General features: G+C 40.0%; 1 protein-coding gene across 7 annotated transcripts in view; it reads left to right on the top strand.

The window, feature by feature from the left end:
- The window catches only part of EPS8 (epidermal growth factor receptor pathway substrate 8), a 197936-nt gene extending 184814 nt beyond the window's left edge, over window positions 1–13122 (top strand). For all 7 annotated transcript variants that reach the window (XM_044941200.1, XM_006052379.3, XM_006052376.3 and 4 more), the window contains 3 exons: window positions 8082–8262; window positions 9477–9606; window positions 11866–13122. In XM_044941200.1, the coding sequence (XP_044797135.1) occupies window positions 8082–8262; window positions 9477–9606; window positions 11866–11982 (428 nt within the window). In that variant the 3' untranslated portion in view covers window positions 11983–13122. The remainder of the gene's footprint in view (window positions 1–8081; window positions 8263–9476; window positions 9607–11865) is intronic.
- Window positions 13123–13219: the final 97 nt, after the last annotated feature.

Here is a 13219-nt window from a genome sequence, read left to right as displayed (position 1 = left end):
TGAATTAAAAGCACGACTAGGTAAAAAGTTTTGAGTGTTGTTTCTGCTGGTGTATGCTAAGTCACTTCAGTCATGTCTGACTCTGTGACTCTGTGGACTGTAGCCCGGCAGGCTCCTCTGTCCATGGAATTCTCCAGGCAAGAATACTGGAGTGAGCTGCCATGCCCTCCTCCAGGGAATCTTCCTGACTCAGGGATTGAACGTGCGTCTCCTGCAGCTCCTACATTGCAGGGATTCCTTACCACTGAGCTACTAGGGAAGCCCCTCTGCTGGTAATAAATATTATTAAATATATTTAATAGTCCTTTATACTTGCATGGTGCTTCACTGATTGCAAAGTCCCTTATATCTCATTTCTCATCCTCCAAGTAATTCTAAGAAACAGGAAGTCCTCTTTACTCTCTAATGTGTGTATTTCTACACATATTCCAATATATTGTGGTGGCTGAATGCAGACTCTGAAGCCAGACAGGCTTGAGTCTGTATAGTGAAACATCACTTGCTGGCCATGAGACCTTCAACAATGTAATCATTTTTTCTATACTTTAATATCTGACTCGTTGTAAACCCATGGACTCTAGCCCACCAGACTCTGTCCATGGCATTTCTCAGGCAAGAATACTGGATTGGGTTTCCAGTTCCTTCTCCAGGGGATCTTCCTGACCCAGGGATCAAACCCAGGTCTCCCAGATTGCAGACAGATTCTTTACCATCTGAGCCACCAGGGAAGCCTAAATATATATCTGAAACTGTTGGGTGTTGGTTCAGGGGCTCCGAAGAGCTCTAGTACCATAGTCCTCTATGTCTCAGTGCAGAAAAAGAATTCAGCAAGAGGCACAGAGACAGATAAAAAGTGATTTATTAGAATAGGACACTTGTGAGGCTTATGAACTGGTGGACGAGAGATACCCTGCCCCAAGAACTTACTGGGCTACAGTTTTATAATCAAAGGAAACATCAGGAGGGGAAAATAACTTCTTTGTCTTGGTTGAGTGGACGTCATGCTTCCATCATCAGCTCCTCCTCCGGGTCGGGCAGGGGAGTTTTCTTGTCCCTGCCTCGTGAAACTAGGTCCACAAATCATTGTTTATGTGTGCACAGAGCATGTCCTAGGGATCACTGACTTATTGAGCTCGCTGGGCAGGATGTAGGTCCCATGCCACCATTGTTTTATTGTTTTGGGATATGTCTCGTGCTTCTGTTGCCTGGTTTTGTTGCTAAGCATGTCTGCTAGGTTTTGTGGTTAAGCAAAGCTACTTTCCTGAGTAATCATTAATTTACAGGGGTCTCCCATAGTTTTTACTTACAATCCTCTAGTGGGATTAACTATTTAATCACCTATTTGGCTTCCCTGGTGGCTCAGATTTAGGTAAAGCCTGCAATGTGGGAAGCCCAGGTTTGACAACTGGGTAGGGAAGATACCCTAGAGAGGGAAATGGCTACCCACTTCAGTATTCTTACCTGGAGCATTCCTTGGACTTCGGAACCTGACGGGCCACAGTCCGTGGAGTCACAAAGAGTTGGACTGAGCGACTAACACTTTCACTTTCTTTCGTCCCTTTACTCTGTCCCTGTCATATATATGGTGTGTATACACACACACACACACACACACACACACAATCACACTAGCTTAAGATAATTAGTTCTGAATTCTGTTCTTTTCTCATATAAACATACTTTTACTGTAGATGATCACTCTATTTTCTTTACTTTCATTATTGTTTATACTGTTGGAGTAACTCGAAAATTCATCTTCGTGTGAAATCTCGTCTCTGGCATCCAGATACATGTCTTGAACTATTAACTTTATAGCTGGATGGGATACATGAGATTCAGGTTTTTATCTTGGTAAATCATAGCCCCATGTATTCAGTTGTGGTCCTTGATAAATTAAGAGTTTTTTTAAAAGAAGACACTGAAACTATTACTGTTTAATTGTTCTAGAAATTCTGGTTAAATACAATAAGCACAAACCTACTTTTATACATTACTTTCTTAACTGAAGTACATTAAATTTTCAATTACCTTCTTACCCATATCTTGACCTTACCAAAGAAACTAATGGAAAAATGATGAACATTTTCTGTGCAGCAAAAACAACTATGCCTGCACACGTGTGTGGTTGAGAGTGTGTGTATAATTGGCTACTAAATTTTAAACTGGCTACATTTCCGTGTATTTTTTTTAAAAGGTTGCTTTTCTTTTTTTTCAGACAGTAAAGACACAGTTTTGAGATGAGAAAGTTCTATAAATGTTTTTGTTGATTTCCCTAAGGAAAATATTGCTGTCAGAGCCTCTTCCTTCTTACCACCAGTTTATAGTATCTCCCTTCTCTGATACGCCAGTGCAGTAATCTTTGACACGGTGGCACTTTTTTTCCAGGCCTGAGATCAGGGTTCATAGGCATCCAGGCCCAATTTTGGAACAGTCTGTGGGCTGGGACAATTTGTTCTTTGTCCTAGTCTAAGAAACTAAGAATAACCTGATGGGAAAGAGGCATGGCTAGAATTCTTTAAAGATAGAGAAGTCTCCTGATAATTGTGACTCATCATTTTTAAGTCTGTTTTTCATAAGTAAAAGGGTGACATTGGTATGTAAAACATAAACATCTCTCCCCAAATTAACACTTGTACCTGTTTTCTTAAACTAGTAACATTCTACATTTACTTATATAATGTTCCTTTTAGAGATAGCTCAAAAAATAGTTTGTCAGTAAATAAAGATAATCCTTTTGGTAAAACAAATATTCTCTTGATAATTTTTTATCTTTATGAGTACTTTTTGGAGAACATTTCTTCTCAATGAATGTTGGGGCTTCTCAACAGTCTTTTTGAAGCAAACAGACACGTTTCTTTATTGGTAGCCTGGTTTCTTTCAAATATATATTTTGTGCTACCTATGTTCTCTGCATATGGTCTCTGATAAGTCTGATAAGACTTATGATAAGAATAAAATTGAAGGAGCTGTAATTTGAATACTCACCCATAAAAATGTTACCAGATACCCATGGACAAGGAAAAAAAGGCAACAGGTCCATTGATTCAAACCAGCTGCTGGATCCTTGGGGCATATGAGCTCAGTTCAGTTCAGTTCAGTCCCTCAGTCGTGTCTGACTCTTTGTGACCCCATGGAGTGCAGCACACCAGGCTTTGCTGCCCATCACCAACTCCCGGAGCTTGCACAATCTCATGTCCCATTGAGTTGGTGATGCCAGCCAACCATCTTATCTTCTGTCATCCCCTTCTCCTCCTGCCTTCAATCTTTCCCAGCATCAGGGTCATTTCTAATGAGTCAGTTCCTGGCATCAGATGGCCAAAGTATTGGAGCTTCAGCTTCAGGGTCAATCCTTCCAATGAATATCCAGGGTTGATTTTCTTTAGGATTGACTGGTTTGTTTTCCTTGCCGTCCAAGCGACTCACAAGAGTCTTATCCAGCATCACAATTTAAAAGCATCTATTCTTTGGCACTCATTTTTCTTTATGGTCCAACTCGCACATCTATATGTGACTACTGGAAAATTCATAGCTTTGACTATACAGGCCTTTGTTGGCAAAGTAATGTCTCTGCTTTTTAATATGCTATCTAGGTTGGTCATAGCTTTTCTTCCAAGGAGCAATTGTCTTTTAATTTCATTGGCTGCACTCACCATCTGCAGTGATTTTGGAGCCCAAGAAAACAAAGTCTGACACTGTTTCCATTATTTCCTATTTTCCATAAAGTAATGGGACCAGATGCTATGATCTTAGTTTTTTGAATGTTGAGTTTTAAGCCAACTTTTTCACTCTCCTCTTTCACTTTCATCAAGAGGCTCTTTAGTTCCTTTTTGCTTTCTGCCATAAAGGTGGTGTCATCTACATATCTGAGGTTATTGATATTTCTCCTGGGAATCTTGATTCCAGCTTGTGCTTCTTCCAGCCCAGCATTTCGTGTGATGTACTCTGCATATAAATTAAATAAACAGGGTGACAGTATACAGCCTTGATGTACTCCTTTCCCGATTTGGAACCAGTCCATTGTTCCATGTCCAGTTCTAACTGTTAACCTGCATACAGATTTCTCAGGAGGCAGGTAAAGTGGTCTGGTATTCCCATCTCTTTAAGATTTTTCCACAGTTTGTTGTGATCCACACAGTCAAAGGCTTTAGCGTAGTCAATGAAACAGAAGTAGATGTTTTTCTGGTATTCTCTTGCTTTTTCTATGATCCAGTGGATGTTGGCAATTTGATCTCTGATTCCTCTTTCTTTTCTAAATCCAGCTTGAACATCTAGAATTTCCCTGTTCACTTACTGTTAAAGCCTAGCTTGGAGAATTTTGAGCATTACTTTGCTAGTGTGTGAGATGAGTGCGATTATGTGGTAGTTGGAACATTCTTTGGCAGTGCCTTTCTTTGAGACTGGAATGAGAACTGATCTTTTCCAGTCCTGTGGCCATTGTTGAGTTTTCCAAATTTGCTGGCATATTGGGTGCAGCACTTTCACAGCATCATCTTTCAGGATTTGAAATTGCTCAGCTGGAATTCCATCACCTCCACTAGCTTTGTTCACAGTGATGCTTCCTAAAGCCCATTTGACTTCTCACTGCAGCATGTCTGGCTCTAGAGGAGTGATCACACCATCATGATTATCTGGGTCATGAAGATCTTTTTTGTATATTCTTCTGTGTGTTCTTGCCACCTCTTCTTAATATCTTCTGCTTCTATTAGGTCCATACCACTTCTGTCCTTAATTGTGCCCATCTTTGCATGAAATGTTCCCTTGATATCTCTAATTTTCTTGAAGAGATCTCTAGTCTTTCCCATTCTATTGTTTTCTATTGTCATATAAGCTATTCAGTTCTATTCATCATAGTGAGGCTCTCCTCTTCTCACTTTTGAAGAGATCAATACTTTAGTTGTTTTGCATGTCTTCTGCTTCCTTTGAAATGTTACTCCTTTTATTTGAGTTTAATCTTTAGTAATATAAGAAGTGTTGTTTTAGAGAGAGGTGTAAAGGTAGTCTAGTGTGTTGTTATGTACTAGAACATTGCAAGTGGAAACCAAAGCCAGGAACACATCACAAGAGGTTTTTATATTCCCTGGAAAGAGGTTGTACTTTAGACTGGAGATGGCTAAGTCAACAGATAAGGAAATAAATCTTTTAGTGTGGTGATACTTTTTTTTATTATTTCTTTGAGATGTTCTCCTCTATTGTATGGCAGTGTGACTAAATCGTAGTGATTTAAAAGAGTTAACTAATAAAATGCATACTGTGTATTAGCTAAATGTAACCATTGGTAATATTCCCTCTCTCTCTAGCCTCTCATCCTCCCTCCTTCCCTCTCTTCCTTTCACTTATTTCTCTTTCTTTTGACTTCTTTCTTCTTCAAAAGCTTTCCTGGGTACTTGAGGAATTAAAAAAAAATTAGGCTAAAATAACACTATCTTATTATTTCACACTTTCACTTATTTCCCAGGGACACCAAATACTTTCTGAAATACTCTCCTTGAAAAAAAGAATCAGAAGAGTGGTCACAAAAGCTCCCTTAGTGACCAAGTCACTGTCACTTGCCAAGTTAGTTAAATTGGATTACTGTATCAGTTATTTGTACTTAATCCTTGAAGGTGATATACTACAAATATGTATGTGTATGTCTCTGACTCAGATTTTAAAAGGATCAACTTAGCTGTTGTATTGAGAAAAGAATGAAGAACAAAGGGTAGGGTCATGGAGAGAAGCGGCAGAGAGATCTGTGAACAGGCTGGTGGATCAGACCAAGCTGGCAACAGAAAAAAAGATGGAGTGAAGTGGTTGGATGTGTGACATATTCTATGGTAGACCAACAAGTTTTGCCAGTGGATTGGATGTAATTGAAGGCAAAGGGGAATCAGGCATACTTCAGTGGTATTTTGCTGGAGGCACTGGAAAAATAGAATTCCCAACTAAGTTGGGAAGTCTAGCATAAAAGCAAGCTTCAGGAGAAGATGAGTCATTCCAGTGTAGACATGTTACATTTGAGATATCTAGTAGACATCCAAATGAATATATCAAGTAGAGAGTTGGTATAATATGAGTCTAGAGTTCTGAGGACCAACCTGGACTGAAGAAATAATTTGGGTAGTCACCAGCTTTTAAATGGTGTTTAAAGCCATGAGACCGCCCACAGTGATCATTGATGCAGAGAGTGCATCAAGAAAAGAGGTCTAAGGACTGAGCCCTGGAGAGTTAGGGAGATGAGACAATTCCGAGAACAGGATACTGAGGCCTGTGAGACAGGAGGAAAATCAGAGCATGTGTGTGTCCTGAAGACCATAAGAAGGTGTTTCAAGGAGGAATTGCCTTCTTCAAATGTTGCTGATGGATGACATAAGTAAATCATTGGGAATCAACCACTGGAGTTTAGCAAAATGATGTGGAGAGATGCACCAATAGCCTAATTCCAGTGAATTTAAGAGGAAACTGAAGAATAGGAGTTTCAGTAGGCTAGTCTGGACAGGTTTTTTAGTTTTGCTAAAAGAGGAGCCAGAGAAATAGGCAGTAGCTGAGGGGTGGGGGGACATGGGGTTAAGAAAGGGTTTATTTAGGGATTTCCCTGGCAGTCCGGTGGTTAAGACTTCACCTTCCAATGCAGGGGGTGCAGGTTTGATCCTCACTCAGGAAGCCAGTACTCTTGCCTGGAAAATCCCATGGATGGAGGAGCCTGGTGGGCTGCAGTCCATGGGGTCGCTGAGGGTCTGACACGACTGAGCAACTTCCCTTTCACTTTTCACTTTCATGCATTGGAGGAGGAAATGGCAACCCACTCCAGTGTTCTTGCCTGGAGAATCCCAGGGACGGGGGAGCCTGGTGGGCTTCCGTCTATGGGGCCTCACAGAGTCGGACATGACTGAAGCGACTTAGCAGCAGCAGCAGTAGCAGGAAGCTAACTAAGATCCCATATGTCTCACGGCCACAAAACCAAAACATAAAAGCAGAAGCAATATTGCAGCGAGTTCAGTAACGACTTTAAAAATGGTCCACTTAAAAATCTTAATAAAAAAGGAACTTATTTAAATGTGAGAGAAGTAACAAAATAATAGCATGTTTGTAATTGGTTGAAATGATTCAGTCAAAGAAAGAAATTAATAACATGGAAGAAGCAGGGGGAAATTACTGTCAGAGGATTTAAATAGACAGAGGACGTGGAGTCTAATGCACTTATAGAGGGGTTGCCTGAGGACTGTGGAGTCACTTGTCTATAACGTAATAGAAGGACAGCTGTCAGAGTGTACAGGGAAAGTGCTGGTGGTGCTGGTGGTGAGGAGAGCTACTAGGGAATCTTAGGCGGGAGAGCTGCTAAGGAAACTTAGGGATCTAAGTTTAACTTCTTTATTTTACTCAGAAATGATGAAAGTGAGATCATCAGCTCAGGGTGAGGATTGGAGACTGGGTGTTGGGAGGTTCACAGAAGGAAGAACATAGGAAATGTTTGTCTTACAGCAGGCAATTGTATGCTCCAAGGTAGGATTTCTCACTTTGAGCCCTGTGAACATTTGAGGCTGTGTAACTCTCTGCTATAGGAGACCGACCTGCGTGCACTGCAGCCTGTCTTGTTATATCAGGCCTCTACTCACTGCATGATGGTAGCTTCCTTCTTTCTTGACCCCCATTTGTGACATCTTCCAAGTGTCTCTGGCTGTTGCCAGATGTCCCCTGGAGTCAAAATCCCCCACCCAGTTGAAAACCACTGGCCTCAGGAAATGTAGTATGATTATCAGGGAGCATTAACCGCCCAGTGGAGGTTCATGATCATGAAATTAACATGAGCTCACTCAGCACTGTTGGGTCTATTCGGTGTGCAGGTGTAGCACAGAATACAAAAGTGAGATTTAACAAGGGTGGGGGTCTTGCCAAATGAATACAATGAAGACAGAGAAGAAACAGGGAGTGATTTTAATAATTGATTATGAAGTGTATGCTTGGTGAAAATGAAAGGGAAGATAGGAGGAATACTAGATTGTCAGCCCTGCTGGGGTCAAAAGATTGTTGGCATTGGAGTTCTGGAGAGAGTGAGTTGTTGGAGCTTTAAAAAAAAAAATAACCTCCTCTGTGTTGGTATCTAGGGAGGAAATCTCAGATGGAGGAAGTGCAGGATGAACTTATCCACAGACTGACCATTGGTCGGAGCGCCGCCCAGAAGAAGTTCCACGTGCCACGGCAGAATGTGCCAGTTGTCAATATCACTTATGACTCCACCCCAGAAGAAGTGAAGACGTGGTTGCAGTCAAAGGGCTTCAACCCCGTGTAAGTCTCTCTGGGTATCCTTTACAGTTCTGTGCGTAAAACATGCAGTGTTTTCAATTTGATCACTAAGATGCACAAGTGATTCCTAGAAAATGTGAGAACCCAAGCTGTATCCATTATACTTAGGAAATGACTCTAGCCATTTATAGCTAAAAAACGAATTGCAAGAAGCGGCAATAACTGTTTTGTTGGCACCCCATTTTCTAGATGGTGGTGTCTGTTCATCTTTGGCTTCTAAAGCAATCTGTTGGCAGCTGTCTTTATCCTTCAGAAGGTCACGTGTGTAGACTGTGGTCTTAACCTAGACTCCCCAGGCCACAGAGGACACAAAGCAGAAACTTTCCTCCCACTGCAGCATGTAGATCCCAAGCAAATAAAAAAATAGATGACATTACTTATCATGGGTTATAACCTAATAGAGCTTTTCCTTTCAGAACTCCATAGTGAAGTTTCTATTTTTCTATTAAAAAATTGTAAATATTTTGTGTATGTTTGGTACACATATTTGAACATGTGTATTTGAACTCTTTGAACAATATGTATTCAAGAGAACCTGACACATGGGACTCACCTATGACTGAAAAGAATGAGGCACGCTGGTTAGTCAGTTGCCCAACTGCTAGAAAGTTATCTATTTCTTCTACAAAACATCACATTTCAAGGAATTGCTACTACATAATATGAATAATAAACCCAGATGGCGCTTTTTTGATAGTTTATGGTTAGTGATCTTATTTTTGGTGATAATGACCTCAAGGTCATTATCAAGCTAGCCCCGTCATTCCCCTAAGCACTCTAGTACCATTTATGATTTGCAGTGTATAGAACACCTAGAGAAGAGAGATTGTAGAGGACCATAAATTTTCGTTTTGTTTTTTCTAGACAGTTTGTATGTATGTATGTATTTATAATTTATTTTTATATAAATATAGTTGATTTACAGTGTCGTGTTAATTTCTGCTATAAGCAAAGTGGCTTAGCTATGCATCTGTATATGTTCTTTTTTATATTCTTTTCCATTATGGTTTACCCCAGGATGTTGAATATAGTTCCCTGTGCTCTACAGTAGGACTTTGTTGCTTATCCATCCTATCTGTAATAGTTTGCATCTGCCAACGCCAGACTCTCAGTTCGTCCCTGCCCCTTGGCCACCACAAGTTCAGACAGTATTTTTAATGCTCTGTTTTTTTCTTTTCTTTCTTTTGTTTTCTCAGGACTGTTAATAGTCTTGGAGTATTAAATGGTGCACAGCTTTTCTCTCTCAATAAAGATGAACTGAGAACCGTCTGCCCGGAAGGGGCCAGAGTCTTTAGCCAAATCACTGTTCAGAAAGCTGCATTGGAGGTATGACTTACCAACCCAAGATGGTGTTTTTCTGTATTAGTCATGAGGGTGGACTGCAGTTTGAAAGCTCTGGAAATAATGTTTGTGTCCATATTGGTCACTCTCTTTGCCTTTCTTACAGAGCTGAATTCAACTTGAATCAGGTTTAATAATCTGTTACTGGAGTCATCAGTGACCACTTTTAGGGAGATTAATTTATTGTAAGTGTGCCTGCAAAATGAAGCTTGAACTTCATGTATTTTGGGATGTCTAATAAAAAGCCTAATGCTTTAATTTTATATGTGCTAACTACTCCTATAGGAATTTTATTTACTCATTTACTTCAAGTGAATAAATGACCTAAGAGGCCAGAACATTTTTGCCTGTCCTTAACATTTAGTTTGTAGATTCTAGCAAGTTAGAGATTGCTGTTGTTTAGTTGCTAAGTTGTCTCTGACTCTTCTGTGACCTCACGGACTGCAGCCCACCAGGCTCCTCTGTCCATGGGGTTTCCAGGGCAAAATACTGGAGTGGATTGCCCTTTCCTTCTTCAGAGGATCTTCCCAACCCTGGGATCAAACCTGCATCTCCTGTATTGGCAGGCAGATTCTTTACCACTGAGCCACCAGGGAAACCCAGGTTAGAGGTTATAAAGTGTTAAAACTGTGGCTGTATGCCTTAGGCCTGTTTAGTGAACTGAAAGTTGCTCAGTCGTGTCCAACTCTTTAGAGTCCCGTGGACTATACTGTTCATGGAATTCTCCAGGCCAGAATACTGGAGTGGGTAGCCTTTCCCTTCTCCAGGGGATCTTCCCAACCCAGAGATCAAACCCAGGTCTCCCACATTGCAGGCAGATTGTTTACCAGCTGAGCCACAAGGGAAGCCCAGGAATACTGGAGTGGGTAGCCTATCTCTTCTCCAGCTGATCTTCCCAACCCAGGGATCAAACCCAGGTCTCCTGCATTGCAGGCAGATTCTTTACCAACTGAGCTATCAGATAAGCCTAGACCTGCTTATACATATAAACAATCAGAGAGAAAATATTAGTTATTTTTATTTATTTATTCCTTAGTTATAGTTGTTTCTGTGAAAGCAGGAGAATAAATTTTTTCTAGATTGGATATACTTAAGCTTCCAATATCCTTCTCTGCTTAACACGGGCTATGTAAGGGTAGTAGTTTCTAACTGTTACATCTCACAGCTCTTAATAGCTTTCATGAAAATTAAACTCAGATTCAGATGAAAGGATATAGGCTTTGGTGTGAAATCAATACACAGTTATCTCTAGCAGGTATATTAACTGTGTAAATTCAACAGTTAAATAATGAACTAAAATAGCCTCGTGCATGCAACCCTATAACCATTCTCAGTCAGGAGAAATATTTCCCTTGAAATTTTTTCCTAGTACATTGATCTTGCTTGGTTCTATATTAGGCTTTCTGTCTGTTGAATATGAGTCAGGATTATATCTTTCCTCAGGCTGTTTGGTTACCATTATGCATTCTGTTTTTATTGAGAATGTTAAGGGTTAAGTAACTTCCATAATCCTAACACTTCTGAGTTCCTTCAGTCCTGACTCCCTATTGCTATCGTTTTCCCTGACTGCCCATGTCCTCCTGGCCTCTTGTTCCTCTTCCTCTGGATGTGAATGGAGGCAGAGACTTGTTACCTAAGGTTCTGCATCTTCCCCAGGCACCTTCCCATCATGCCCTTCTCTTGTATCTAGTTCATTGTTTACTCACCTGTGTCGCCAGAGACTTCTGTAGATGAGAGGGGATTATAGTGGGTGCATAGGGGTTGTAGGTCAGACTTCAAAAGGACAAAAACCAACAAGATGTCAGATGGTCAGAACCTTTTGGTGTGAGGAAACTTGGTGTTTCTGAGCCCAGTCTTTGGGCCTGATTTAGAATCCCCTACAGCAGATAGATGAATATCTTGCTTGACGTAAAGAGCATTCTTTGATAAGTTAGCATCTTTTTGTGCTTATTATACAATCTCTTTTTTCTCCCAGGGAATCTAAAGCATTCCACATGCATTACTGATTTACCTTTAACATGTTCAAGTGAAAGCATGGTGAATGAATGGTCTTTAGACACTATCAGTGAAAAAGTGAGGTTAGTGGAGTCCAAATCGTCACTTACGTGAAGGGCAGCCTTCAGTTCCCCGCCAAGAGACGTGAGAAGAAAAACACAAAGAACTTTTAGCCTGAGCCATTTCCTTATGTGATCTGCAGCCTCACAGACCACTAACCGTCTTGTCTGAACCATGTTTGTTTTTCAGGATAACAGCGGCAGCTCTGAGTTGCAAGAAATCATGCGAAGACGACAGGAAAAAATCAGTGCTGCTGCAAGCGACTCAGGAGTGGAGTCTTTTGATGAGGGAAGCATCACTAATTAGTTTCAAAATCCCATCATTCTTGGCATGTTTCCACCATGCTTTGTTTTAAGAAGCCATGAAAGGAATGTCAGATTCTTTCTTCTTGGTATACAGAATTTATCGCCATAAAGAAACAATGCAAACCTAAGTAAGCAGAGGACTTGCTTCTGGGCCCATTATTTTTATGAAAATTAAAAATTTTAAGCAGAATTTTTGACCTTGGGAAATATTTTGCATATTCGACCAAGGTGAGGTTTCCTTTAATGGATTAATTATTTCATCTCAGTCTCAATGCATAAGCAGATATTTTTGACAGTGGTGAATTTATTTATTGCAGCAAAACAAAAAGATAGATATGCCCATGATTCAAAATCTAAATATCTTTAGTTTTGCCTGTGACTGTGTTGTGTATCATCCAGGGTGTAGCTTACTTTAGGCTAGTCTCTGCTTACTTAGGTCTCTTCTTGGACATATAGACTATTTAGATTTATTTAAAGTTCTTAATGCCAACAGTTTAAAAAAATTGAAACATTTAATGAACTGTAAAGTACAACAAGGCCTTGGACATACAAATAGAAACCTTTGGAACATTCCTGAGACATTTTATTTGTCACGGCTCTGTTGCTCACAATTCCTTGTATAGCTTGTATTTTGATTTAGTTTATATTCTACTTATTATCTATACTGTGTTCTTATATATTAAGAAAGCACAAGTGTAAAAGAGGTCACATACATTCAAAATCTGTCACAGGAAATAGCCTGCATTGGTGTGTGTTACAGTATTTTGCTTAATGAAGGCCCCAGTCCTGAATATTGATATAAGTAGTTAAAAGTAAACTGGGGCCATCTTATGTGTTTATCCATGTCAAGTTTTTCTGGTAATAAGAAATAATCTACACATATTTTGATCCTGTGAAAGATTCTAGGTAGAGAAAAGAAAGAGACCTAACCTTCAACAAAGTTATTTTTGGAAACATGATTTTTGTCATTAAATGTTATATTATTTCACATATATAAAACAGATGTTATGTAAGAATGTTGTATATTTTAACATAAACCCATTTAGAGAGATTATCTAGATTCATTAATTTTCATAGTGCCTTTTTCACATGAGTCAGCTGGAAAGTCTGCAATAAACAGTATTTGCTGTATGTTAATAAATGGCTTGTGTCTCATTGGCAAAAGGGACCTTTGGCATGAAGCGTGGGGATCATGGTTGAGTGGAAGGGGAAAAACAGAGGCCCACTTTTTTTTTTCC

This window comes from Bubalus bubalis, chromosome 4 (genome assembly GCF_019923935.1).
Source record: "Bubalus bubalis isolate 160015118507 breed Murrah chromosome 4, NDDB_SH_1, whole genome shotgun sequence".
In the NCBI taxonomy this organism is placed as follows: Eukaryota; Metazoa; Chordata; class Mammalia; order Artiodactyla; family Bovidae; genus Bubalus; species Bubalus bubalis.
The sequence above is the reverse complement of the archived record's forward strand: the minus strand, read 5'-3'. Positions and strand labels throughout refer to the sequence as shown.